The 27,705-nt window shown below is 44.3% G+C and overlaps 1 protein-coding gene across 2 annotated transcripts in view; it reads right to left on the minus strand.

Moving 5' to 3' along the window:
* Nucleotides 1–1,061: 1,061 nt before the first annotated feature.
* Nucleotides 1,062–27,705, minus strand: part of Mtap (Methylthioadenosine phosphorylase) — a 219,110-nt gene continuing 192,466 nt past the window's right edge. The window contains exons 7-8 of one of the 2 annotated variants that reach the window (XM_080276701.1): nucleotides 13,393–13,483; nucleotides 1,062–1,183 (exon numbers count right to left, since the gene is read on the minus strand). In XM_080276701.1, coding sequence (XP_080132827.1) covers nucleotides 1,148–1,183; nucleotides 13,393–13,483 — 127 coding nt within the window. In that variant the 3' untranslated portion in view covers nucleotides 1,062–1,147. The remainder of the gene's footprint in view (nucleotides 1,184–13,392; nucleotides 13,484–27,705) is intronic. The other variant, XM_080276702.1, reaches the window with a different exon arrangement.

Consider the following 27,705-nt stretch of genomic DNA (forward strand, 5'->3'; position numbering starts at 1 on the left):
AGCACATCACATGCTGCACATATTTCATCTGTAAATATCCTGCACACACCTTCCACGTCCCCCATCTGCTCCAATTCATATTTGCCCAATCGTTCTTCCACTTCTCTCCTATACTCTGCCTTTTCTCATCCTCTTGTAACCTTTCCACTCTCCTTGCAACTACTCCTTCCTCTCGTCTTTCCCTTCTTCTATTCCTCCATGTTACTTGGATCCTAATTCTGGCCACCACCAAGTAGTGGACTTTCTCCACCACCAAGTAGTGGTTCAGAAAGTCCACTCCCCCAAACTCTATAAACTCTTGCATCCAATATACATCTTCGCATCCTTTCATCCACACACACATAATCAATCATTGCCTTCCTTTCATTCAGTTCACCGCCCACCCTTCTCATCACTCGCCATGTATACCTGTGGATCATTTTATGCCTAAAGAGGGTATTGGCTAGCACCATATTGGCTAGCACCATCCCCCTCCCAGCACAAATGTCCACTAACGTACTGCCATTCTCATCTATCTCAGCAGGCACACCCCACTCATCAACTATTCCATCCACCTTCACATTCCCTATTTTACCATTCATATCACCGATCAAAAACACTCTCTCATTCCTTCCAAACTTTTCCATGCGCACTTCCACATTTGTCCAGAACTTTTCTCTCACTCTGATAGCATGATCTTGCGTTGGCGCATACACACACACAATTGCCCACATTTGTATTCCAACTTTCAACTTTACCCACACAATCCTTGACCCAACTGATCCATAGTGTACAATAAAATAACACATGTTACTCAAACTTTTATATATATATATATATATATATATATATATATATTTTATTTTCTTTAATGTGTCTAAAACAATATTGAGTCATTCAGATATTAGTCTTCATTGCCAAATCAGTGCATTAGCAAATGTAATGAGTTAATGCCTATGTATTACTCATAAACTGATTACACAAGCTGTGAAATACAAGAATCCCTTCCCACCTTACTTAAAAATCCAAACTAAAAAGTTAACCAGTGTTGGAGGACTGTACTACCCACTGCAACTGTAATGAATGAAAATAGCAAGATCCATAAAACATTCTTGTTACCTATACTATATGTAAAGATTATGAGGAACAAGCAGCAGAGCAGGTTGGTTTAATGTGGCAGCATTATGTTGCTCTCGACAGATTTCTGAAAAGAAAAATACATAAAATTTAATACATCAGTACTTTAACCAGGTCAGGAAGTTTAATGAATTTCTCAACATATTACTTATCTATCATGTGATTACAATAAAGAGACTGTGCACATCATCCTTGCTTAATGTCAGCTCTTTATTTTGTGAAATCATCTTCCCATTCATAGTCCTTAACCTTATCCATTCAGTGCAATTATGGAAAACATGCATTACATCTCTTTCTCCCTCCTCCATACATCTACTCAGACATCATACAGTCTTTTTTTGGTTTTCTATGCACTGAATTTCATCAAACTGTTACAGTGTACTAAGAAAGACTCTTTGGTGTTCTTGAATCACTTTTCCACACTAGGACTCCTTGAACAATACCTATAGGTTTACCCTAACACAGTCTTTAAGTGTTATTTGCAATCTAAAATATGCCTTTACATGTGGTGGGGGTCAAATTGTATACAATATTCCTGGCACTGACAAGGAGCCACTGAGGTCTGTCCAAAGAGAAACCAAGCTTTTTAAACAGTGCACCAACTAGCTGGTTTAGTGAGATCACAAAGGGACTGCTGTGTAGCACCAATATTGAGCTTTAGTCTAACACTTGTCACATTATGCCATATCACTTAGTCACTCGAGTGAACGTGTGTTTAGTTAACTTGCTGATTTGTTGCAAGCTGAACAATGAAAGATCTCGAAGAGCAATGTGTTTGCATGAAATTCTGTGTAAAATTAGTAAAAACTTTTAGAGAGACTTTTCACATGTTGCAAAAGGCTTATGAGGAGGATTGTTTGAGCTGTACGCAATGGCTTAAGTGGTTCCAGAAGTTCAAATCAGGAAGAACATGCACTCACGACAATCCCAAATCTGGACAGCCTTCCTCGTCAAGTTGAGAAACTGCGTGCTGTGATCCGTGAAAATTGTCACATGACTTCGCGAAGTTTCCAAAGAAAAAGGCATCTGTAAAAGTTTGTCCCACACAATTTTAACCGAAAAACTGAAGACGCATCATGTTGCTGCAAAATTTTTGTCGCATGTGCTGACAGATGAGCAAAAAGAGAATCATGTCTCAGTCAGTCAGGAGTTATTTGTTCAAATGCTGATGAATACTTTCTGACAAATGTTATAATGGGTGATGAAACAAAGGTGTTGGACTATGATGCTGAAATATAAAGACAGTCTTTGCAGTGGGCTGGAACATCATCAGTGCAACCACAAAAAGTAAATCAGAGTTACTCAAAAGTGAAGGTGATGTTGGTTGTCTTTTTTTAATGGAAGGGCGTTGTTAATCATGAGTATGTCCCACGTGGCCAGACAGTCACTAAAGAGTTTTACTTGGTCATCTTGAAGCATTCAAAGAAGGCAGTGCGAAGGTAGAGGTCTGAGGCGTGAACAAACAAAACCTGGATGATGCACCATGACAATGCACTTGCTCATGTGTCATTCCATATCCGTGACATTCTGACAAAGCAAGAGACAACTATCATCCTCCAGCTGTCCAACTATCCGAATCTTGCCCCATTGGGCTCCCCCCCCCCCAAGCTGAAATCTATCCTGAAAGGTTATCAATTTCAGTTGATAAAAGAGATAGAAGAAAATTCGCCAAGTGCATTCAACCCACGTTCACTCAAGAGCGTGTACCTCAATGACTACCATATTTCGTGGCATGTAAGATGCTGCACTGTGTAAGATGCACCCTAATTTTGGAAGAGTAAGTCCATGCTTGCATTGAGGAATTTTAGTTTTTTCAGCAGCAAACATCAGGTGGCAGCACTGTCAGTACGTAAATACAGTTGGGTTTGTTCTTAAGTCACTTGATTGCATGTAAGGTATCAATGTGATTCATGCAATGAGAATAAAACCACAAAAAATAAAAGGCCAATAAAAAGTTACAAATACCTGTAAATCTTAAAGAACCATGCCTGCATTGAAGAATTTCTGTTATACACACCATCAGACACCAGGAGACAGCAGTGTCAGTATGTAAAGACAAGAGTTGTGGCTACCCTTAAAGTTTTTCCAAAATCTTCTGATTGAACATTAAAGTGCATCTTGTTTTTCACAATTTATCAACACTTTTAGTTTAATTAAACTATTATTGCATGCCGCGAAATATGGTAAAAAAAACGTGGCTTGATATGCCTGGTGTTTGACTAAAGCTCAAAGTCGCTGCTACACAGCGCTTTTTTTGCGATCATGATATGGCTGCTAGCTGGTGCACTGTTTAAAAGGTTTGGTTTCTTTCTGGACAGCCCTTGCACATGTGGTTGTGCTGTGCATCCAGGGTGGAGTGAAGCAGATGTAGTGTCCATTAGGGAACTAAACTCTCTCATATTTCCCTGGACTTTGCCATGGGGAAGGACCCTGGTCTGACCTTGGTGAGGAGCTGTCTAGCACAAGGGGAGACTGCTGTGGTGGATGTTAGGCACTGTCTACCACAAAGGGTGGGGCTGCTGTGGTGGGTGTGTTAAAGTGGTTGAGGAAAATGTGGTTCTTGAAAATCCAGGCCAGCAGTTAGTTTACACTATGGTGGAGCTGGCTGTAATCTGGAGAAGTGTGACAGCCACCCCTACAGTACACCATCCACATATTTTCACTGGCAATGTGTGTCGATCACTGCAGGTCATGTGCTGGAAGGAGGAACTGTGGCCCTAATATTTGGTGGTTTCTCAATGATTGGTGAAGAAATCAGTCAGTCACAATGCTGTACCATGGGGAAGGAGATGAAAGAGAGCCTTCTTGATGAAATTGGTGTGGTCTGTCATCAATCTATAGCCAAATGCCTTAATCCTGTAAGAGGAAGCCACAAACGAAGTGCCTCCATGTTGGCTTGTCCCCCACCATTTTGCTGCCCTTCCCCTGACTTACACCCCCCTCTCTCATATACCTAACCACTTCATCCCTCCATCATCCTCGGCCTCCCCTCCCTCTCCCCCTCTCCATCTCACTCACACTAGCCTCTCACTCTCCACCCTCTCCACATGCCCAAACCACCTCAATGTATTTCTCCTAATTCATTCTGTCACATCCACAGACACACCACAATGCTCCTTCACTTCCTCATTTGTCAGTGTGTTTCCATGTAACTCCACAAGCTCCTCTCAAAAAACTCATTTCCATTGCTCTCACTCTTGACTTGTATCTTTCCAACAAGGTCCAAGCTTCGCTTCCACATGTTAGAATGGGGATCACGATACTATCATGCAATGACTTTTTTACTTCCATGCTCACTTCCTTATTTCCTGTCACTGCTTTCAATGAACCAGCAACCTTTCTTTCCTGTTGTATCTTTTCAGGCACTTCATCCTCTAAACTTCCGTCCTTACTCATCACACTAATCAAGTACTTAAATGCACTCACATTTTACTTTTCCTCAGTATTCCGCCTCACTATGCTTTAGTGACTTCATTAATCTAGAAGACTACAACTTTACTCTTCCCTACATTCACCTTTAGATTCTGTTTCTTACAAACTCTCCCATACACACTAATCAATTTAGTATCCTCATATACGAAAGGGAGGCGGAGGAAAGGTATAGGAAGTGAAGAGACGGTATGGGGCAAAAGGGTTTAAGGGTAAATGCAGATAAAACAAAAGTGACGATATCTAGGGTTGGTGGCGGTACTGTCAAAGACGAGGGAGAGTGGCCATGTGCAGTTTGCCACAAGGGCGTGGGAAGTAATTCCGTCTTGTGCGGTGTGTGTGATAAATGGGTGCATAAGAGATGTAGAGGTATCAGAGGTAGACTGCGAGATAATGCTGATTTTATGTGTACGGCGTGCCGGGGTGAGCAGGTGGAGATTGTCAGACGTGAAAGGATTGAACTTGCTGGTGAATCTCTTGAGTGTGTGGAAGAGTTTTGTTATTTGGGAGACATGTTGTGTGCTGGAGGTGGGGCTGGAGCTAGCTCTGTGGCTAGGGTGAGAAGTGGTTGGAAGAAGTTCAGGGAGCTCTTGCCTCTCCTGACATTGAGAGGGCTCTCCCTACATGCTAAGAGGTCTTTGTATGCAGCATGTGTTAGAAGTGTAATGCTGTATGGTAGTGAGACCTGGGCAGTGAAGGAGGAAGATATTTGCCGGCTCAGATGTACAGAAATGACAATGATTAGGTGGATGTGCAGTGCGTCCCTGCGTCCAAGGCCTGGAGGGGCTGGGTTTACGATGGAAGAGTTGAGAGGTAGGATGGGACTGGAGTGTATTGGTGTTGTGATGAGGAGAGGTAGATTGAGGTGGTTTGGACATGTGGAAAGGATGGGGGATGATAATTGGGTGAGGAAGGTGAGAAGTGTTAATATTGGGGGTGGGGTTATGAGGGGTAGACTGAGAAAGACATGGGACGAGGTCATTAAGTGTGACCTTAGGGTTAAGGGACTGAACAGGGAGGCTGCAATGGATTGTGCAGCGTGGAGAGCCACCATTAGGTGACCAAGGCCGACACATGCAAGCATGTTGGAGCCTTTAAAAACGAAACGAAACGAAAACGAAACAATATACTGACAAAAATGCAGTAGTACTGTACAGTGATCCCTTGGTTATCATGCATACTGGTATTGCACCCAGTGCATGATAACAAAACTGCCTGATAAAGGAAGCAAAGAACCTATGGGATTTATCGTAACTGGTATTGGGCACTCCACTTGTAAGCCCAAATTTTTCCTTTTACAACAATATAGACCCACTAAATACATACACCTCTATGACGGGCACATAGCACTGGTCTAGCAGCAAACTTTCATCCCTTTTCTGTCCATCTCTCTAATGCAAGAGTTAACCGTTACTCCCAGTCCTTCATTTATGCAACAGGTCAACTCTGAAACTGTCTCCCTCTGTCTGTATTTCCTGCTTCCTATGATCTCCAATCTTTCAAATGCGCTCATGGCCTTTGATTCCTTTTTTTGGAAAAAAAAAAAAAAAAAAAAAGTGTGATAACAAAAGAAGTGCAGATTTTCATCAAGGAGTGATAACAAAAACCACTATTCCAAAGGATCACTGTAGTCTACAGTCACCCAAGCTAGCTTAAGCTGAACTTACGTGAACCAAGAGAATTATTTAATATTTTTTTTTTTGTTCAGTAATTCCGTCTCCATAGACAAAATCATGTTACTATTTATTTTTAAATTTTCAGATGTAACCATCAAAATTATGATTGTGGGATAGTAAATTACTAAGCAGTTTTTTTTTTTTTTTTTTTTTTTTTTTTTTTTGACTATGGGCATAGGCTTCACAGCCTGCTATCATGACCCACCAGTCCTCCTACATATCATACACCTCTACATGTCACCACTTCGGCGCTAACACCCACCGTCCATATTGAATACATGCTAGGGCTGTCTCATACAGGACTGGTGTATTAGTATTAGCGGGGGTATTTTTACGACATGTCGGCGGGTCATCTGGTAGATCAGGAAGGTCTGCTTTTTATGAAATTCAAATCATTAATCTGTTCCCTGCTCCAGCCGGGATTCGAACCAGGGTCCATCAGGACTGCAGACTGCCTATCTACCGATTCAGCCACTGCCTCCCCCTAAATGTAAAGATATCCATTTACTTGGCATTTCCTTCAGTAAGGATTTGAATTTCATTAAATCAGGCTTTACTGATCTACCAGAAGACCCGCCGACATGTCGTAAAAATACCCCTGCTAATACCAATACACCAGTCCTGTATGAGACAGGCATTTCCTTCAGTAAGGATTTGAATTTCATTAAATCAGGCTTTACTGATCTACCAGAAGACCCGCCGACATGTCGTAAAAATACCCCTGCTAATACCAATACACCAGTCCTGTATGAGACAGCCCTAGCATGTATTCAATATGGATGGTGGGTGTTAGCGCCGATGTGGTGACATGTGGAGCTGTAGGAGGACTACTGGGCCTTGGGATAGGCTACTGCCCCCAAGATATAGACACTGAAGCCTTTGACCAGAGTCGGACAAAAAAAAAAAAAAACGTAGTACACATAGTGCGGGGGGAGGGGGGAAGCCTCTTGATCACATATTAGATGTTAGGAAATGCACTGTACCTGCAATATATAATCAGGTTTAGAAATTTGCATGGTTCTGGTACTGGGAATCACTCATGAACAACATTTCATGTTGTACTGTAGCACAAATATACAGGCAGAATGGGAATTTTGGTTCTGGCCTCTCAGCAGAAGACATTTTTAACCTATTAATCCTGATTATCTCCCACCTTTATAAAACAGATATTGCATATACCACATAAATTACACATTTTCAAACACTCCACTCCACCAAGACACTCTTGACAAACACTCTGTGCTTTAGAAATCACTTTATTCATATACAGTAAAAGTCCTGTAATCCGAATGACAGGGGACTGAGGGTCTTTTGGATTATTGGGAGGGACCTTTGAAAACATTAGAAATTAGTACACTCATGATCACTAATGTCTGCCCTGGGGTGCTCCCTTCCTACCCTTGTATACTCAGGGAAGAGGGGAGGGGGGGATGAAACGAGCTCCACCCACCTCTACCCCAGCTCCCAACTATCCTCTACCCATCATTCCTAACTGGCAGTTACATCTCAAGCTGATCCCACTCTTAGTCCCACTACTAATACAAACAGAGAACACAAGGATATGTAAAAAGTATATAATATTACTATCAACATGCTGGAGCAAGAAATTAATGCATTATGACAGTGACAGTAAAACAAAAACGTTAACAACGGCCACCTCAGGCCTCATGTGTTGGGTGTACTGCTTTGCAAACACACAGTCACACACACACACACACAGGTCGCCGACAGAGACAGAGCCCTTCCTGGATCGTGGGGAAATAATCGCTGAATCAGCGGTGAAAAGGAGACCAGCCTATCGTGATTATGTGAATGAGTGCGTGAGTGGTGGTCCCGCCGGACAACAGTTAAAAAAAACTGCAGTTTCGGTCATAAAGAGTACAAGATAGTGGAAATAGAAAGTTTCCATATGGTTGCATCATGGCGGGAAGGGACGATGCTTTGTCTACAACCGGTGAGGGGGAATCTGCAGGCTTCTCCAAAGATGATGTGGGAATTGGAAGTTCTAAGCTGAACCAAACAAGAGCATCTGGAGTAGAGAAAACAACAGAAAGGAATGTCCAGGAGTTAAAAAAAAAAAAAAAAGGTATGGGCAGTAATTAGAGAGTTGCAGGAATGGACCTTAGAGCAGGAGAGAGAGATGAAAGTTCTACAGAATAAACTGGAAAAAGTTTGCAGATGCAGTGATGAACATGAAAGAGAAGTCACAGAAATAAAAATGAGTAATGAGTCTGCCTCAAATGAAATAAAACAGCTCAAGAGGCAGAATATGAGGTTGGATGAAGAAAGGGACAGGATGAAAAGTAAACTAGATGAGTATGAATCCAAATCAAGGATGCAAGATGAGCACATTAAGGAAATCAAGGAGCAACATAAGGGGTGGAAGAAAATTCAGGAGGAAGGAAACGTAAATTTGAAAGAGATTATAGAACAACAAAGCAAGGAAAAGGTGGAGAAAGAAGTGGTTAGGGTACTGAGAAGTAGAGAATCTTTAGTGAGGGATGTAGCAGATAAGAAAAAATGTGTAATAATTTCAGAAGTAAAAGAAAAACGTATGACAGTAAGATCAGAAAGAGAAAGAGAAGAACTGAGTAAGATTAAAGAAATAATATCAGTAGTTATGAAGGGTAACAACGAAGCTCAAGAAGAGACTGAAGAAGTGTTTAGATTAGGAACGTACAAGGAAGGAGGGGCGAGGCCATTGAAGGTAACGTTTAAGTCCCAAGTAATGGTAAACGAAATCATCAACAGAACACAGAAATTATCAGACACAGAGGGGTTCAAAAATGTCTGGATAAGGAGAGATGTAAATGAGGAAGAAAGAGCTAAAATAAAGGAGTTAATAAATGAAGCAAAGGTAAAAAATGAACAAAGGACGGAGGAAGAGAAGAGTGTTTCATTGGAGAGTTATGGATCAGAAATTGAGGAAGTGGTACAGACAGAGAGAAGGAGAGAAGAGGGTATAAAAAAACAACAACAAAAAGTTTGAAAGTGGCATATACTAATGTTGATGGTTTAATATCGGCAAGGTTAAAAATCAACACTATCTTGAGGGTAGATGAACCTGATGTTATGTGTTTGTAGAGACCAAGTTAAGAGAGGATATTGATATCCATATGGGAGATGGTAAATACAAACTGTGGAGAAGAGACAGAAAAGAGAAAACGGGAGTAGGAGTGATGATAGCGGTAAAGAACAACATAAATGTAGATTCTGTGGAAATGGAGAGGGTAGGTCTGAAGTGATAAATATGAAATTGGAAGCTGGAGAGAATGGCAAGAGAGATATGGCAGTAGCGTATATTCCCCCTAAGACATGAGCATGGAATGACAATGAATACCAGATGTTGTCTGACATGGCTAGTTATCTACAGAAGTGATTGAGAAAGGCAACAATACAATTTTAATGGGCGATTTTAATTGTACAGAGGTGAACTGGGAGGAATAGGACTCAGGAGGCAGTGAAGATTAATGGTGCACTATATTGTTAAATATTACAATGAATAATGTGATGACGCAGTGGGTCAAAGAAGAGACACGATTTTGAGGTGAGGACACACCAGCAAGATTAGATTTACTGCTAACCAAAGAACCCAACATAACTGAATCTTTGAAATATCTGTGTCCTATAAGAAAAAGTGATCATGTGGTCATTGAGTTTCAGATGACACATGGTGCCAAGAGACGAGCTTTATAGGTAGAGATGATACAACTTTGGGAAACCAGCTTTACAGGATTGAGAATATTTTTCGAAAATGCAGATTGGAGAAAATTCAGAGAAATGAGAGATACAGAGGAAGTGGGATATCTTTCTAGACCTTTATAATTCAGGAGTGGAAAAATATGTGCTAAGAGTAAGAAAGAAAGAAAACAGGAAGAAGGAATGGTTTAACAGAAGGTGTATGACAGCAAAGAAAAGGGAGGGACACGGTGTGGAACAACTGGAGAAAGAGGGGTAATAACAGAACAAAGGAAGAATATGAAAGAACTAGAAATGAATATACAAGAATATGTAGAGAGTAAGAAAGGAACTTTGAAAAAGGTATAATGACAAATGTAGGGATGAACCCAAACTGTTTTATAGATTTGTCAATGGCAAATTGAAACAAAAGGAAGGAATCACCAAGCTTTATGTTGATGGAGAGGTCTATAAAAAATATGCGGCAAATCACCAACCTGAATGTAGATGGAAGGGTCTATAAAGATTGGGAAATGCAAGCTGAAATAATGAATATATGTTTCCAATCAGTTTTCACTAATGAATGGGAGTTTGTGGAAGGGGAGGGAGTGACTAGAAATGCAGTGATAAAAGATATAAATGTGGAAGTGCAGGAAGTGTATAAAGAACTGGAAACTCAAGAAGATGTAGGGGCAGCCCCAGGACCAGATGGAATCTCTAATTGGGTACTGAAGGAATGCAGAGAACAACTGGCGGAAAAGATTCACTGTTTAATTGTGTGTTCTCTGGAAGAGGGGAAAGTGCCTCAAGAATGGAAGAGGGCAAATGTGGTACCAATTTATAAGAGATGAAACAAGGAAGAACCCCTGAATTATAGGCCAGTGTCCCTAACCTGCATGGTCGCAAAATTGTGCGAGAGAATCCTAAGAGATAGATGGATAAAATATCAGGAAGAGATGAATATTTTGGCTGAAAGTCAGCTAGGATTCAGAAGTGGAAGGTCATGTTTTTCCAACTTGTTGAGCTTTTACTCAAGAGTGACTGACATGCTACAGGAGAGAGATGGTTGGGTGGACTGTGTGTATTTAGATTTGGTGGCCTTCGACAAGATACCCCACAAGAGGCTAATGTGGAAACTAAAGCATATAGGAGGACTGAAGGGAAACCTCCTGGAATGGATGAGAGACTTTTTGAGAGACACACAAATGAGGACAGTAATAAAGGATACAATGTCTGGATGGAATGAAGTAACAAGTGGAGTCCCACAGGGCTTGGTGTTGGTGCCAGTAATGTTCCTGATTTACGTAAATGATATGGTAGATAGAGTGAACAGTTATGCAAGTCTGTTTGCTGATGATGCAAAGATCCTGAGGAAGGTAGAGGCTGAGGAGGACCGTAAAATACTGCAGGAGGATCTGGATAGGATACATGATTGGAGCCAAATGTGGGAAATGAAAGTCAACGCAAAGAAATGTAAAATATCAGAAATGGGTAAAGGTACCAAGGGGCCATCACTGAATTACTTGATGGGTAATGAACCAATCACAAAAGTGTGAGAAGAGAAAGATTTGGGAGCGCTGGTGCAGGATAGTTTGTCAAATGAAAAACATATTAACAAGACAGTTAGAGAGACGTAAAAACTCTTGACTAACATTGTGGTCCCCACACAAAAAGAAAGATATAAACAAGATTGACAGAATACAAAGAACAGCAACCAAGATGGTCCCTAGTCTGGCAGATCAGTTGTACAGAGAGAGGCTGGAAAAGCTAAATTTGCCTTCCTTAGAGGAAAGAAGAGAGAGGGGCGACATGATTGCAGTGTTCAGGACCATGATTGGAATTGATAAAACTGACAGAGAAGATCTGTTTGTATGGGATAAGAGAGTAGCAAGAGGACACGGACTAAAACTGAAGAAGCCAAGCTGCTTGAAGGATATCAAGAAATATAGTTTTCCTTACAGATGCATAGACCTGTGGAATAGCCTGGACAAAGAGATTGTCCAGTCCAAAAACCTGAATGAGTTTAAAGTAAAATTTGACTTACTGAGAAACAGAGATGGGACCCCATGAGCATAGCTCATTTCCTGTATATCACAATTAGGTAAATACACACACACACACACACACACACACACACACACACACACAGAAACACACTGACAGATATGCACGCACCCAACGTATGAGGCCTGAGATGGCCATTAACGTTTTTGTTTGACTGTCAATATTCTCCATCCGTCGTCCATCATCCAATCCTATATCGTCCCATCAGAAGTGTAGGGACCCAGGGCTAGGAAAGTTGGTCCTGACATTTAAGATCAGAATGACCAGCCTCACTCATCCCTGAGTGGCATTACGTGTGCAATAAACTCCAACCACCCCACGGATATAAACCTACACAGGCTCAATATGACTGGAGCACCTTAATTACCCACTAAACCACAAGGCGCCATAATCTGGTTATATGGTTACCACCCAGCGTAGTTAATGGTTTCCTGGTGTACAGGAAACCATTTGGCCAGTCACTCAGTGTAGAGTCGCCCATAAGCAGAAGGAAGAGGAAAGAAAGACAGAAGAGGGAATGTAAAGTCACCCACAGGCAGAAGAATGAGGAAAGAATGAAGAAAAGAAAGACAGAAGAGGAAGGACAGAAGAGAGGAAAGGGCAGACACCCAATGCAGCAGTACATCAAGTGAGTGGGTGGTCAGTGTCCGTTATAATGCATTAATTTCTTCCTGCTGTGTGTTCAAAGTTATCATATATACTTTTTATATATCCTAGTGTTTTATGTTTGTGTATTAGTAATGTGACTATGAGTGTAAAGTATGAGGTTAGCTTGAGATGTAACTGCCAGTTAAGAATGATGGTTGGGAGGGTGTTGGGTAGGGATTGGGGGAGGGTTGGGAGCTGGGGTAGAGGAACATGGAGCTCATTTTGTCCCCCCCTCCCGTCTTCCCTGGGTATATAGGAATAGGAAGGAGGTACCCCTGGGCAGAATATAGTGATCGTGAGTGTACATGATCATTAAATAAACATTTCAAATGATATGGGTTATTGTTTTACTCACCAAAAATGCATAAAAGTGTAGATGAATAGTTGCAGACAGGCACATCCAAGTTCAAGGGCAAGTCCAAGCCACATAAATCCTTAGATAAAGCCCAAAAAAGTTCGAAAAAGCCCAGAAAAATTAGAAAAATTTCACCTTGAAAAATTTGGAGTACTGGGATTTTCAAATTACTGGAGGCTGAATTGGAGGACTTTTACTATATTCCATGTACACATGATATCACTCACATACAGTATTTGGTGATTCAGGTCTTTATGTGCCAGTTTACTGGAAAGTCAACAGGTGAACAGTTTTTTGCATGTTTCATGGGCATGTGTCATATAGAGATTATTGAATATCTGACATTGTTAGTGCTGTAAATGCTAAATAAACAAATACAAGAGTATGTAAATGATGACACCTGACTGTATAAACATTCTGATTTACCTTCAGAAGTGCGGTCCTATCAGTCCAATCCTCTGCTGCTATCTTAGCCACTGCCAGCTTCAGAACCTTCTGGGCTTTATCGGCATTTGACCTACAAAGAAACCTTTATCACTATGGTACACAAAACTTAACAATGGAAGAATGGAAATTATATAATGAAAATAATAAATAGAATGATAAGGGAAAGCCATTAAGGATATGTGTCAGGAAAGGAGGTTGTGTATTTGTAATTCTTACTTCAAACATAAAGATCCCCATAAATACACAGTACATGGTACAGAGGGAATGGAGATCGTGTTGAAAGGAGCCTGATTGATTACGTGCTCATGGAGAAAATGACGCTGGGAAGTGTTGCTGATACGAGGGCAGTGAGGGGACGATGTAGGGGTTTGTCAGATCATATGATTGTAGTATGCAAGATGAAGCTGAGAGGAGTGAAGTGGACCAAGAGAGAGAGGAGCAGTCACGGAGACAGACTGAAAGTAGAGAAGCTGAGGATTAAAAAATGGGAGATGAATACAAGGCCAAAGCAGAGGAGGAGTTGTAATCAGTGAACTGGAATGAAATGGATCTGGACAACAAATGGAATGCATACAGGGACTGCTCAGTTAGGAATGCTAAAGCAGTGTGTGGTGTTGCAAGAGTAACAACGAAGAAGAAACGTATGGCATGGTGGGATGAAGAGGTTAAGAGAGCAGTGGTGGAAAAGAGGAAGAAGTGGCTAGAGTGGATACAGGACAGGGGCTCAGCTGAAAAAAGAACTGAATATACTGAGTGCAAGAAGCAAGTAAAGAGACTAGTGAAGAGGAAAAAGGAGGAAGTAGATGATGATCTAGGAAGAAAAATAAATGGAAATTACTCTGAAAATGGGAAGTTATTCTGGAATGACGTGTGGAAATGTAGAAGTGACAGTGGAGAGAAATGTGAAAGTGTGAAGGCTGTAAGTGGTAGATTATTAACCCATGGGGATGAAGTAAGGACCAGATGGAAAGAATATTTTGAAAGTCTGATGAATCAAAATGGAGAGAGCAGAGAGGTTGTAAACATGACTGATTTTGGGGGTGTGCAGAGAAAGATTGTAGTGCCAGGAAACGTGACACTCGCAAAAGTGAAGAACGCTGTGAAACGGTTGAAAAATGGGAAAGCTGCTGGTGTTGATGAGGTGTATGCAAAGATGATTAAATGTAGAGGAGAAAGCAGAATGAGGTGCTTGTTGGAAATATGTAAGAAGGCACAGATGAGTGAAACTGTGCCAGCAGAATGGAAAAATGCTGTGTGTTCCTCTGTACAAGAATAAAGGTGGGTGAAGTATATGAAAGGACTATCATACCCACTCACTTGATGTAGTGCTGCTTTGGGTGTCTGCCCTTTCCCCTTTTCCTTCCTTCTACTTTCTTTCCATCATTCTTTCCTCTTCCTTCGCCCTATGGGTGACTTTACACTCCCTCTTCTGTCTTTCTTTCCTTCACTCTTTCCTCTTCCTTCTGCCTATAGGTAACTACACTGAGTGACAAGCCAAATGGTTTCCTGTACACCAGGAAACCATTTACTACGCTCAGTGTCAGCTTTCATCAGGCGTGATTTACTGTTGCCACAGAACCAAATCCCACACCTTAAGAATGTTCGTGACGACGTTCCTCATATTGCTGTTTTTCCAAAAAGCTGTCACAGTTGAAAGGCAATGCTGTGAAGCGTCAGGCTGAGGGACACGAGAAGAACCGGGCACCGGTTCAGCTGTGTCAGGCTGAGGCGAATGGGAGGGACCTGGCTGGGGATCTGCTGGGTCGTCCAAAACCTTCTCATCAGATGCCTCCAAATCCTCGTCACCATCAAGCACTTTCTCCTGGGGGAGATGTTCCTCCTCACAATTGTCTGTGACCTCCCTCAGATACTCAAACAAGATCGTCTCATAATGGTACTGCACACAAGCTATCACTTCCTGGTCTAAGGGTTGCAGGAGAGAAGTCGTGATACCTGGCAAAAACACTACTTTAACACTTTGATGTAAACCCTCCAAGTAGGCTGAGTGCCCTGGTGCGTTAAAGAGCACCAACAGGATTTTAAACGGTATGCCCAACTCCTCACAGCTTCTCTTTGCATCAGGAATAAAATGTTTCTTGTACTACTTATTCAAAATACCCCTTGTCATCCACCCTGTCTTTGATTTCTCCCAATAAACCCCAGACTCATTCATGTGTTTCAAGTGATTAAAGCACCTTGTTTTTTTTTTTTTTTTTAACTTTACTTACAAGTAATGGCCTCATCTCATGGCCTGCAACACTGCAAGACAAAACAAGAACGATGCTTACCTTATCAACTTTCCTACCCCTGCCTTGCCCGTATTCTTTCGAGATATGGGTAGTCCTTGGCATCGTCTTGTATTACAGACCCGTCTCGTCTATGTTATAAATTTGATCAGCAGCACAAAAGTCATCCCTGATGATTTCCCTTAGGACATCCACGAACTTCTCTGCTGCTCAGCATCTGCTGATGCTCATTCTCTTGTCACCTGTACTCTTTTCAAAGCCTTCCCTTTCTTAAACTTGCCAAACCAACCACTCGACACCTTAAATCTACCTAAGGATCAGGACAGCTTACGCCAAACTACAGCATACAGGTGGTGGGCTGTCCTCCTTATGTTCATGGAGTTGATTGGAACTCCTTCCCTCTCCTTTCGGTTCAAGTACATGACCAGGAACCTCTCCATAATAACATGCACAGGGGTCAGACACTCGAACCCTCTCGTCCATGGGAGAACCCCATAGGCCCGCACGGTATTCATATGGGCGTCCTTCTTCCCCAGGATCATACGAATAGTTAACTCACTGACCTGATACACCTTGGTGATGGCACAATTACGTTCTCCTCTCTCCTTCCACTTGATGACATCAAGCTCTGCTCCTGGGTCAGACTCTTTTGACATCTCACTGGGTTATAGTAGAGCAGCATGGTCAGGCTGCGTCAGGCAGCCAAAAAAAGGGAGGAAAGATAACACACAGCAGGTGTGCAACCAAATCGCAGGGAATGGGTAGGCTCAACGGGCAGGAATGCTCAGTGGACTGTGACATCACCCCATGCAGACACGTGACAGCCATATGTCACAGGCTGATGCAACCCGCACTACAACTATCGCTGCCTGTGTTATAATCCAGTTTTCGCATAATGACTGTTTAACCCATAACTTGTGGCCTCTGGCTGCATAATCTCTATCGTCGCAACGTAGTACAGTTTTCAAAAGAATAGGCAGATTTCTCCACCTGCATTAAACAGTATTTATTTTTGCATTTTGACCATTTTTGGCCTCAAAGTTGCCTTCCATGCACTTTGATTGCTTGCTGTTCGAGTAATGACTGTATTATCAACAGATATAATAATAATAATAATAGTAATAATAATCTATCCATCCATATATAGCCAGACACCTCCATCCTATAAGAAGTGGCTACAAACAAATCACCTCTATGTTGTCCTGTCCCCTCCCATTTCGCTGCCCTTCCCCCAACTTACACCCCCTCAACCTCACTCACATTCACCCTCCTAGTTAGTCTCTCACACTCCATCCTCTCCACATGGCCAAACCACCTCAATATACTTCTCCCAACGCATTCTATTACATTCACATCCACACCACAACACTCCTTCACTTCCTCATTTGTCAGTCTGTTTCTCCAGGCAACTCCACAAGCTCCTCTAAAATAATTCATTTACAGTGCTGGGCAGGTAAGCAAACACTTATGCAAGGCGCAATTGCGCACCGTTGCGCTCTGGTGAATATCGTTTGTGCATTGCGCACCACATGAGACCATGCGCAGTATTGCGCTTTCGCACATGAAAAGGCAGGTGCGCATTACAATCCAAGGGACACATGGTCTTGGGAGCTTCCTGTATGTCTGGACTAGGGATGGGGGAGGCTCGGGCGGGTCGCGAGGGTTCTGCTGGGGGGAGGCAGGAGGGATGGAGGGTAGTAGCATTTCTTAAAATGCTTCAAGAGATAATGTATTTTAATATTTTGTAAATTATTATTTCTAGTAAATAATAATAAACTAAAAATATATTATTCACTATGAGTAGCATATGCAATTCCTTACAAAAATCATTAAAACATATTATTTAAATCAAATATCCACAGCCTAATAATTTGCAGTAAAAGTCCTATTATTCGGCAGCTGATTATTCGGTGGATCCGACATTTTGGCAGTTTTGAGAAATAGTCCCATTTACGAAAATCTTTGATTGTTCGGCAGATGTCTGGAATCATCTCAGCAGTCCAGGAAGTGTTATCTGTAACTTGTAGGCCTAATGTTTCATCACACTTCTATACAATGTTCACAAATTTCTATATTTTTCAGATTCAGCTTTAGTATTGATTACAATACTGCACAGTATCATACACTACAGTAACCACCCTCCCAAATTAGCGAGGGTTATGTTCCAAGCCCCCTCACCATTTCTTGAAATTCACTTTCTTGACACCTTCCTGAAAATGACATTTACCAGTAATTGTGTAGCCCATGAACCACTGATACTGTAATGCATTACCCATAAATATATATATATATATATTTTTTTTATGCAAGGAAGAAGGAACCAAAGGCCATGAGCCTGCAATAACAGTTCCCTCCAAGAGAAAAACAAAATACAAGAGAGAGCCAAATTCAAGATCCATTTATTTCGAGATGCCTGGACACACACTTCGTTTGAAAGACTGGAGATCATAGGCAGCAGGAAATACAGACAGAGGGAGACAGTTCCAGAGTTGACCCGTTGCGTAAATGAAGGACTGGGAGTAACGGTTAACTCTTGCATTAGAGAGTTGGACAGAAAAGGGATGAGAGTTTGCTGCTAGACGGGTGCTACGTGCCCGTCGTAGAGGTGGAGGAATGCATGCAGACAGTTCAGAGGAGCAGTGACCATTAAAGTAGCAATAGAAAAAAGATAAAGATGCAACGGTGCGGCAAGAAGACAGAGGTTCAAGGGAGTCAGTAAGAGGAGGAGAGTTAATGAGACGAAAAGCCTTTGACTCCACCCTATTGAGAAGAGCTGTATGTGGGGAGCCTCCCCACACATGAGAGTTGTACTCCACACAGGGGCGGATAAAACCCCTGTATAGAGTCAACAATCGTGCAGGGGTAAAGAAAGAATGGAGTCGGCTTAGCACACTCAATCTCTTGGAAGCAGATTTTACAAGAGATGTAATATGATCTTTCCAAGTTAAGTTCCGAGTAAATGAAACCCCAAGCATGTTGCCTGTTAAATCAGTTTCCCCGTTGTTTTTAGCTGTACAGCTGTGACAGCTCTTGTATTTTGATTCTCAGCATAATGGTGGAAGGGACTGTCCTAAGTGTTAAACTAAACCTAACCTAACTGACTTTAACTGTACCTAATAATTTAACCAAACCTAAAGTCGGAAAAATACATAAAATAAACCGGAGAAATATGAATTGCTGTTCTGATGAAAGTTAAATGTACTGTACATTTAGCGCTCATTTTGTTCGTTTTTGTGTTTATATGTGAGTGAGAGAGTACTGATGCAAACAGTAATGTATCCCATTAACCCCTTAATAACCTCCGGCATTGAACAACCCTTTACAGTACCGATGTCAGTGATGTCAAGTTAGTGTGAGCTACGATTCCAAGCAGTCAGGCGGTCGCTTTTTCTCAGATGTTTTCACCCATTTGGTAAATGCACTGTAACTTTATCAATTCTTCCGTGACTCATAGCGAATCATAACATGGGTTTATGAAGCTAAATAACACATTGCTAGGTGCGCCAGACGATTATCCTCACATCTTTAAGAAAAAGATATTGATTTAAGAAGAATGGAAGTAACTTACTCTACGTACTCAGAGAGGACTTAAATTTCTTCCATTTTCTTAAAGATGTGAAGCTGATCCTCTGGCGCACCTAGCAATGTGTTATTTAGCTTCCTAAACCCATGCCATGATTCGCTATGATTCATGGGAGAATTGATAAAGTTACGGTGCATTTACGAAATGGGCGAAAACATCGGAGATAAAGCGACTGCCTGACTGCTTGGAATCGTAACGTAGAGTCGTGTAAACATACCAGTGACCTTTGTTCCCTTCCCATAATTGCTCAGTTTTTCATAGCTCACACTAACTCGACATCACTGACAACGGTACTGTAAAGGGTTGTTCAATGCCGGAGGTTATTATGAGGTTAATGGAATACATAACTGTTTGCATCAATACTCTCCCTTTCATATGTATATAAAAAAAAAAAAAAAAAAGAGCACTAAATGCACATTTAACTTTCATCAGAAAGACCTTACCAATTCATATTCCTCCACTTTATTTCATGTAATTTTCCAACTATTTTATTTTGTTTGGAAAAAGTACTGTATACAGTACTCACTCCAAACATATTTGTAATAATATAAGTAGTGATGACAGTGTTCACTAATACAAATGATGTACTGAGCTGGTGGGTAATATTCCGTATCATTTCGGCCATCCAGGAAGTGTTATCTGACTTGTGGGCCTACTGTGTCATTACACTTGTATATGTTCACTCAATTTATATATATATATATATATATATATATATATATATATATATATATATATAATGCGTGACTTAAAGAACAGTGCCCCTGAAATATACCATTGTACCCCTGACGACAGGGCAAGCCAAACACAGCTCAGTATGCCCGAGGATGCGCCGACACCCCCACACGGACCCCACGGGGTAGCCGCCACCAGTCACAGTCACTCCCGGCAACAGCGACATATGTCAGCCCGGGCTGTGCGCCCCTGTGTCACGCAGCCACCACGCTGTCGCCGCCGTAGGAGAAAGACACTACCTTCACGGAGTGGAATTGTTGAGTCAGCTAGGGGTGCAGTTGTAACAGACACTCCAGATGGCGCCCCTCGGTAGAGACGATCTATGGTCGCTCCGAAAGTGTTCCGGTAGAGACGATCTATGGTCGCTCCCGTCCTCGTGAGACAATCTATGGTCGCTCCCATCCTCGTGAGACGATCTATGGTCGCTCCGAAAGTGTTCCGGTAGAGACGATCTATGGTCGCTCCGAAAGTGTTCCGGTAGAGACGATCTATGGTCGCTCCCATCCTCGTGAGACGATCTATGGTCGCTCCGAAAGTGCTCCGGTAGAGACGATCTATGGTTGCTCCCGTCCTCGTGAGACGATCTATAGTCGCTCCCATCCTCGTGAGACGATCTATGGTCGCTCCCATCCTCGTGAGACGATCTATGGTCGCTCTGAAAGTGCTCCGGCAGAGACGATCTATGGTCACTCCCATCCTCGTGAGACGATCTATGGTCGCTCCGAAAGTTCTCCAGTAGAGAAGATCCATGGTCGCTCCCATCCTCGTGAGATGATCTATGGTCGCTCTGAGAGTGTCTTGGTAGAGACGACCTATTGTCGCTCCCTTCCTCGTGAGACGATCTACTGTCGTTCCGAGGGTGTGCAGAGACAGGTAAGGAGAGAGACGTCCCTACGGCAGGAGACTAGAGTCCAGGCTTCCTATCCCAGAGTGGCCCAGACAGGCCTCACAGCCTCCCCTGGTCTCTGTTCCCTACGTCTGGCTCTAGAGCAAACGCACCTGACAGACCCCAGTGGAAGTCGCTGCCGCAGCCCTCCTCTGTCGGCGCCCCTAGACGCTGGAGACCGCAGCCCGCAGTCTCTCTCGGTTCTCCCCAGGACACCCGGGCGCGATCTCCATACGCCCCTACGACGCCGTAAGGCCCTCACGACAGGCCGAGACTTATCACAGAGGTTCCTGGAGCTATTTGGCCCCAGTCCCGAGGGCCACATGCCTGAGCCCAGCCCGGAAGTCTTAGGTAGCCCAGGACGCGAGAGGACGCCCTTACGAGTTATCCCGTGTCCTCTCGGCACGCCTCACATTGGCGGTGCCCCTAGCCCGGCAGGATCACCGACGACATGTTCCTGCCTATTCCCCTGATGAATACGTGTGATACTGTAGTACGAGTGATTTAGGTTAAGTGTGATTTCTCCTAATATAAGTATTGTGCAGTGATTTCATATAGTGAATATCGGGGTAAATAAGATCACAGTGAGAAGCTAAAGGACGAGTGTGTGGAACGAGATCTGATGAACTATGATTATGAGTGACATCTCTTTTATATAATTAGTAAGCCTGTGCCGCCTGGAGATTCCCCTATAATGACATACCCCCATTACTGTGAAGGAATATTGTGAAAGGGAGTATTAATGGTATTCTCTCCCTCCCCCACGCTACCCATAAATCTTGTTTATCACCCTCTCTCACTCCAATATCCCGAGTAAGTGTGAATCAAGAATAAAATCAATTACCAAAGTCCTTTGGCTAGTGGAAACCATATAAACTTTACGGCTAATATCTGCCGCTCTCCAGTATTACCATAACTTTCCCCTAGCCATCACAAGTCACTCCCCGCACCTCCCCTATCTCCTCCTCGTGAGACTCAACCCCCCCCCCCGTGCCTCCCACGCACGCCTATATTTACTGCACTCTTCATACACTAGGATTGATTGTGTTGTCATTACTATCAGAGAAGCAAGTATCCTGCGAGATACACATATCCTAGATAAGGTTTTATATTGCTATGTATTGTGCTGTAATATCTTCTGATTTGTCCTGTGTCTGATTGTGGTAATATACGTGTAAAGGTTGTTGCCTAGAGTTTTTGTGTCCTGCCTCTCTTTGTTGCACTAAGCTCCAGTCTCGAAAGAGGACCCCGCTCCACGTTAGGTGTAATAGGAACGAGATGTCAAGCCTAATTTCACCTAGCATTGCACTGGTGGCTAGCGGTGGTTCTAGACCCGGGCGTAAAAGAGAAGTAATCAGGAAATATTTGGCAAAACGGCAACTAAACCGCACGTTCAGTTACCCAAATTTGACCCCAACTAGTATGATATACACACATATCTGGCAATAATTAAACCCTTACTGGATATTGGCTTTGAAAATGACCAACAGAAAATTGCAGTCACACTACCACTGTTGGGTAAAGCGGCGGCGAACATAGCGTCGAAAATTGTCCCAGAACTCACCTGGCAGAACTTTACAAAGTTCACTGTATAAGCCATCACCCCATCATTGGGGAAAGTAGTGGCTCTGTCCAAATTGGATAGTTTTTCATTCAACAGGGATTTAGATAATACCCTGATACAGGCAAGACGCCTGGTTACTGCTGCCTACCCGGAGGCAGATGAGGAAACCCGGGATCAGCATACATTTAACACTTTGCTCAGAGTACTCCCAAGTGTTGTGAAACAACACTTCACTATTCATGACCCAACAGGAGACATGGATAGAGATATCAGTTTAATGAGGCGCCTTTTAGCCGTCCATGCCACCCCTCAACGCATCGGCGAAATTAATCAATTCCCCGTTGACCTCATCACCGTCAACCCGTGGGAATTTTCTCCGTGCTACCACGGATGCCCGATCCACGACATCCGTGAGCAGCTAGAAGCTGCCCAGTGCAACCAAATGACACAAAGCTGCCCAGTGCAGCCAAATGACACGAGGGCACTTACAAACCTCCCCACCATATGCAAATTCCCCTAAGCCTCAGGGGAAGAAAATACAAAAAAGGGAACACAAAAAGCGCCCCCCCACTGCCCCTGCATCCCACCGTAATGGCGGGGGCCACCTCACATCTCCAGTCTACGACAGGGGGGAACGTTATCTTTCCTTTTCCTCCCCTCTCACTATGTCTTCTGTTCTACCTTCCCCTATTCCTGCCCCTAGTTCTAACCTTCCCACCCCACACACCACTATACCCCCTCAACACAAAATCGGCCTCCCTCTTCACAGGCCTCCTAGGACCCTTTCCTCATCTTCCCCTAACCTACTTCCTAAAACCACCTCCCCCTGTCTACTGCCTTCCACCTACCACCCCGCACCACCCATCACTCTCTCACGAGCTCAGCCCCCTGCTACCACCTGCACCGCCCCATCCCCGAACATTCAGACAACCCCGCGAGGCCGTATCTCCCCACCACCACCGGCTCACTCTCCCCCTACACCTCACCCCACCTTTGCTTGCCTCCGACGACACACACCACCTGCCACATCCCACTCCACAGCCCCTGCCAAGCCACCACGGTTCCAGCACCGCACACTGTCCGCCATCACCACACCCGCACCATCCCCTAGCTTCGTACCCACCGCCCACCCCACACCACTAGCACAGAACCCTGCTACCGCCCAAACCACCCCACCACCAAACACCGGGATGGCGCCACAAGATCGCACTCCCTCCTCGCCACCTACCCTCCAAGCCAACTCTCCTGCGACCTCACCACCGCTACCGACCCCACACCCCCAACCTCCCCCTGCTCCCGCACCGCCTGTCACTTCCACATATGAGTGCTATGTTTCCTCCTCGCCATCCCCCTCCACCTCCCCTACCACCTCAGCCTCCACCAACCCTCACACCTCACCTGACATCTCACCCGCCACACCTCGCTCACCCTCACCCCTTCCCTCCGCCGCCTCACCCTTTCCACCCAAGCCCACATGCCCCGCCCACCCCGCCACCCCCGCAGGACAACCCACTACCACCGCCCTCTCCCCTCCACACCTACGCACGCCCACTCCGATGATCTCACCTTCCACTGCGACCCCAACGCGCGCGATGGCCCGTGCTAACCGACCCCGCCCACCCACACCCACCCTCAGAACCACCACCACCACTCCCTCCGGCCGACTCTCATGCCCGCCCGCCCGATACACACACACCCCTACACCACCCACCTCTCCATGACTTCACACCATCAAGCTACATCAGGCCCAAATCCCCTCTACCTGTACTCCCCAGAGACTCAACGCTGCATTACCACGGCACAAAATCCGGCCCTTACCCGCAGTATCCAGCATTCAGTTCCCAACCACACCGACAGCCACACCAAGCAAGATGAGAGTGAAGCGGGCCGTATGGGCACCTACCCTTGGCAGGAACCACAGACTCCGCGGGCCACACCACCTGCTAAACCTCCTCCAGTCTACCACTGCCACCTCCACACTCTTCCTCACCTGCGACCCAGAACAAGAAGAGAATCCCTACACTATCGCCTGGCAAACTGCGCTGCAACACCTCCAGCCCGTGTACACCACCTCCAACACACAAGCGTTCCACCTCCAGCCACGAGGACGTGACTTTTTACAGGGGGGGAGTGGTAAAATGCGTGACTTAAAGAACAGTGCCCCCCAAATATACCATAGTACCCCCGACGACAGGGCAAGCCAAACACAGCTCAGTATGCCCGAGGATGCGCCGACACTCCCACACGGACCCCACGGGGTAGCCGTCACCAGTCACAACCACTCCCGGCAACAGCGACATATGTCAGCCCAGGCTGTGCGCCCGTGTCACGCAGCCACCACGCCGTCGCCGCCGTAGGAGAAAGACACTACCTTCACGGAGTGGAATTGTTGCGTCAGCTAGGGGTGGAGTTGTAATAGACACTCCAGACGGTGCCCCTCGGTAGAGACGATCTATGGTCGCTCCGAAAGTGCTCTGGTAGAGACGATCTATGGTCGCTCCCGTCCTCGTGAGACGATCTATGGTTGCTCCGAAAGTGCTCCGGTAGAGACGATCTATGGTCGCTCCGAAAGTGCTCCGGTAGAGACGATCTATGGTCGCTCCCATCCTCGTGAGATGATCTATGGTCGCTCCGAAAGTGCTCTGGTAGAGACGATCCATGGTCGCTCCCATCCTCGTGAGACGATCTATGGTCGCTCCGAAAGTGCTCCGGTAGAGACGATCTATGGTCGCTCCCATCCTCGTGACACGATCTATGGTCGCTCTGAGAGTGTCTTGGTAGAGACGACCTATTGTCGCTCCCTTCCTCGTGAGACGATCTACTGTCGTTCCGAGGGTGTGCAGAGAGAGGTAAGGAGAGAGATGTCCCTACGGCAGGAGACTAGAGCCCAGGCTTCCTGTCCCAGAGTGACCCAGACAGGCCTCACAGCCTCCCCTGGTCTCTGTTCCCTACGTCTGGCTCTAAAGCAGACGCACCAGACGGACCCCAGTGGAAGTCACTGCCGCAGCCCTCCTCTGTCGGCGCCCCTAGACGTTGGAGACCGCAGCCCGCAGTCTCCTCGGTTCTCCCTAGGACACCCGGGCGCGATCTCCCTATGCCCCCACGACGCCGTAAGGCCCTCACGACAGGCCGAGACTTATCACAGAGGTTCCTGGAGCTATTCGGCCCCAGTCCCGAGAGCCACATGCCTGAGCCCAGCCCGGAAGTCACGGGTAGCCCAGGACGCGAGAGGACGCCCTTACGAGTTATCCCGTGCCCTCTCGGCACGCCTCACATTGGCGGTGCCCCTAGCCCGGCAGGATCGCCGACGACATGTTCCTGCCTATTCCCCTGATAAATACGTGTGATACTGTAGTACGAGTGATTTAGGTTAAGTGTGATTTCACCTAATATAAGTATTATGCAGTGATTTCATATAGTGAATATCGGGGTAAATAAGATCACAGTGAGAAGCTAAAGGACGAGTGTGTGGAACGAGATCTGATGAACTATGATTATGAGTGACATCTCTTTTATATAATTAGTAAGCCTGTGCCGCCTGGAGATTCCCCTATAATGACATACCCCCATTACTGTGAAGGAATATTGTGAAAGGGAGTATTAATGGTATTCTCTCCTTCCCCCACGCTACCCATAAATCTTGTTTATCACCCTCTCTCACTCCAATATCCCGAGTAAGTGTGAATCAAGAATAAAATCAATTACCAAAGTCCTTTGGCTAGTGGAAACCATATAAACTTCACGGCTAATATCTGCCGCTCTCCAGTATTACCATAACTTTCCCCTAGCCGTCACAAGTCACTCCCCGCACCTCCCCTATCTCCTCCTCGTGAGACTCAACCCCCCCCCCCGTGCCTCCCGCGCACGCCTATATTTACTGCACTCTTCATACACTAGGATTGATTGTGTTGTCATTACTATCAGAGAAGCAAGTATCCTGCGAGATACACATATCCTAGATAAGGTTTTATATTGCTATGTATTGTGCTGTAATATCTGCTGATTTGTCCTGTGTCTGATTGTGGTAATATACGTGTAAAGGTTGTTGCCTAGAGTTTTTGTGTCCTGCCTCTCTTTGTTGCACTAAGCTCCGGTCTCGAAAGAGGACCCCTCTCCACGTTAGGTGTAATAGGAACGAGAAGTCAAGCCTAATTTCACCTAGCATTGCAAAATATATATATATATATATATATATATATATATATATATATATATATATATATATATATATATATATATTTTTTTTCAGGTATAGCACTGTACTGATTACAGTACTGTACGGTATACAGTACTCTCTTCAAACACAGTTGTAATACCATAAGTGGTGATGACAGTGTTCACCAATATATTTAAGGTACAGAGTGGGTAGGTTTTTTGATTAATCGGGAAATCCAATTTCTTGGCATCAGCCCAGTCCCACAGATGCTGAATAATAGGACTTTTACTGTACTAGGCTGTCGATATTTGATTTAAATAATGTGGTTTAATGATTTCTGTAAGGAATTACACATGCTATTGCATATCTATATTGAATTATTAAATAAAACGTCTTGCGAAAATGTAGATAAAAGTAAAACTGGCAACATCACAGCCTATGTTCCCTGTCCCTCCGCTTCGCAGCCCGCTCACTCCTCTGCTTGAATTTCCACGAGTGAAAAAGTTACTACCATGACAGTATTGTGATACCAGCTCTGATGTATGGAAGTGAAGCTTTGACCTTGTTGGAGGAACAGAAGTCAGGAGTGAGAGCTATGGAAATAAATGAGTTATTTGAGAGGTGCATGTGGAGTTACATGGAGAGACAGACTGACAAATGAGGAAGTGAAGGATCGTTGTGGTGTGGATATGGATGTGATAGGAAGCGTTAGGAGAAACACATTGAGGTGGTTTGGTCTTATGAAGAGTGAGAGACTAATGAGGAGAGTGTATGTGAGTGAGATGGAGGGGGGGGAGGAGAGGGAGAGGGAGGCCAAGGATGAGATGGAGGGATGGAGTTAAGTATATGAGTCAGGGGGGTGTAAGCTGGGAGCAGGGCAGTGAAATGGCGGGGGACAGGGTGACATGGAGGCAATTTGTTGCTTGTTTGTGGCCAATGGCCACCCCTTATGGGATTAAGGCGTCTGGCAATAGATAGATAGAATAATAATAAATAAACGTACGTATGCTAATTTATTTGAATATCTCAATATTTTACAGTAATTCCCACAAATATATGCAAATGGTTTGTGCTAGTGCTTAACGACATTGCACAAGCAAAATTTTACATTGTCCACCTGCG

Source organism: Coenobita brevimanus, chromosome 66, assembly GCF_032717465.1.
Source record: "Coenobita brevimanus isolate Jiangsu-jjx chromosome 66, ASM3271746v2, whole genome shotgun sequence".
In the NCBI taxonomy this organism is placed as follows: Eukaryota; Metazoa; Arthropoda; class Malacostraca; order Decapoda; family Coenobitidae; genus Coenobita; species Coenobita brevimanus.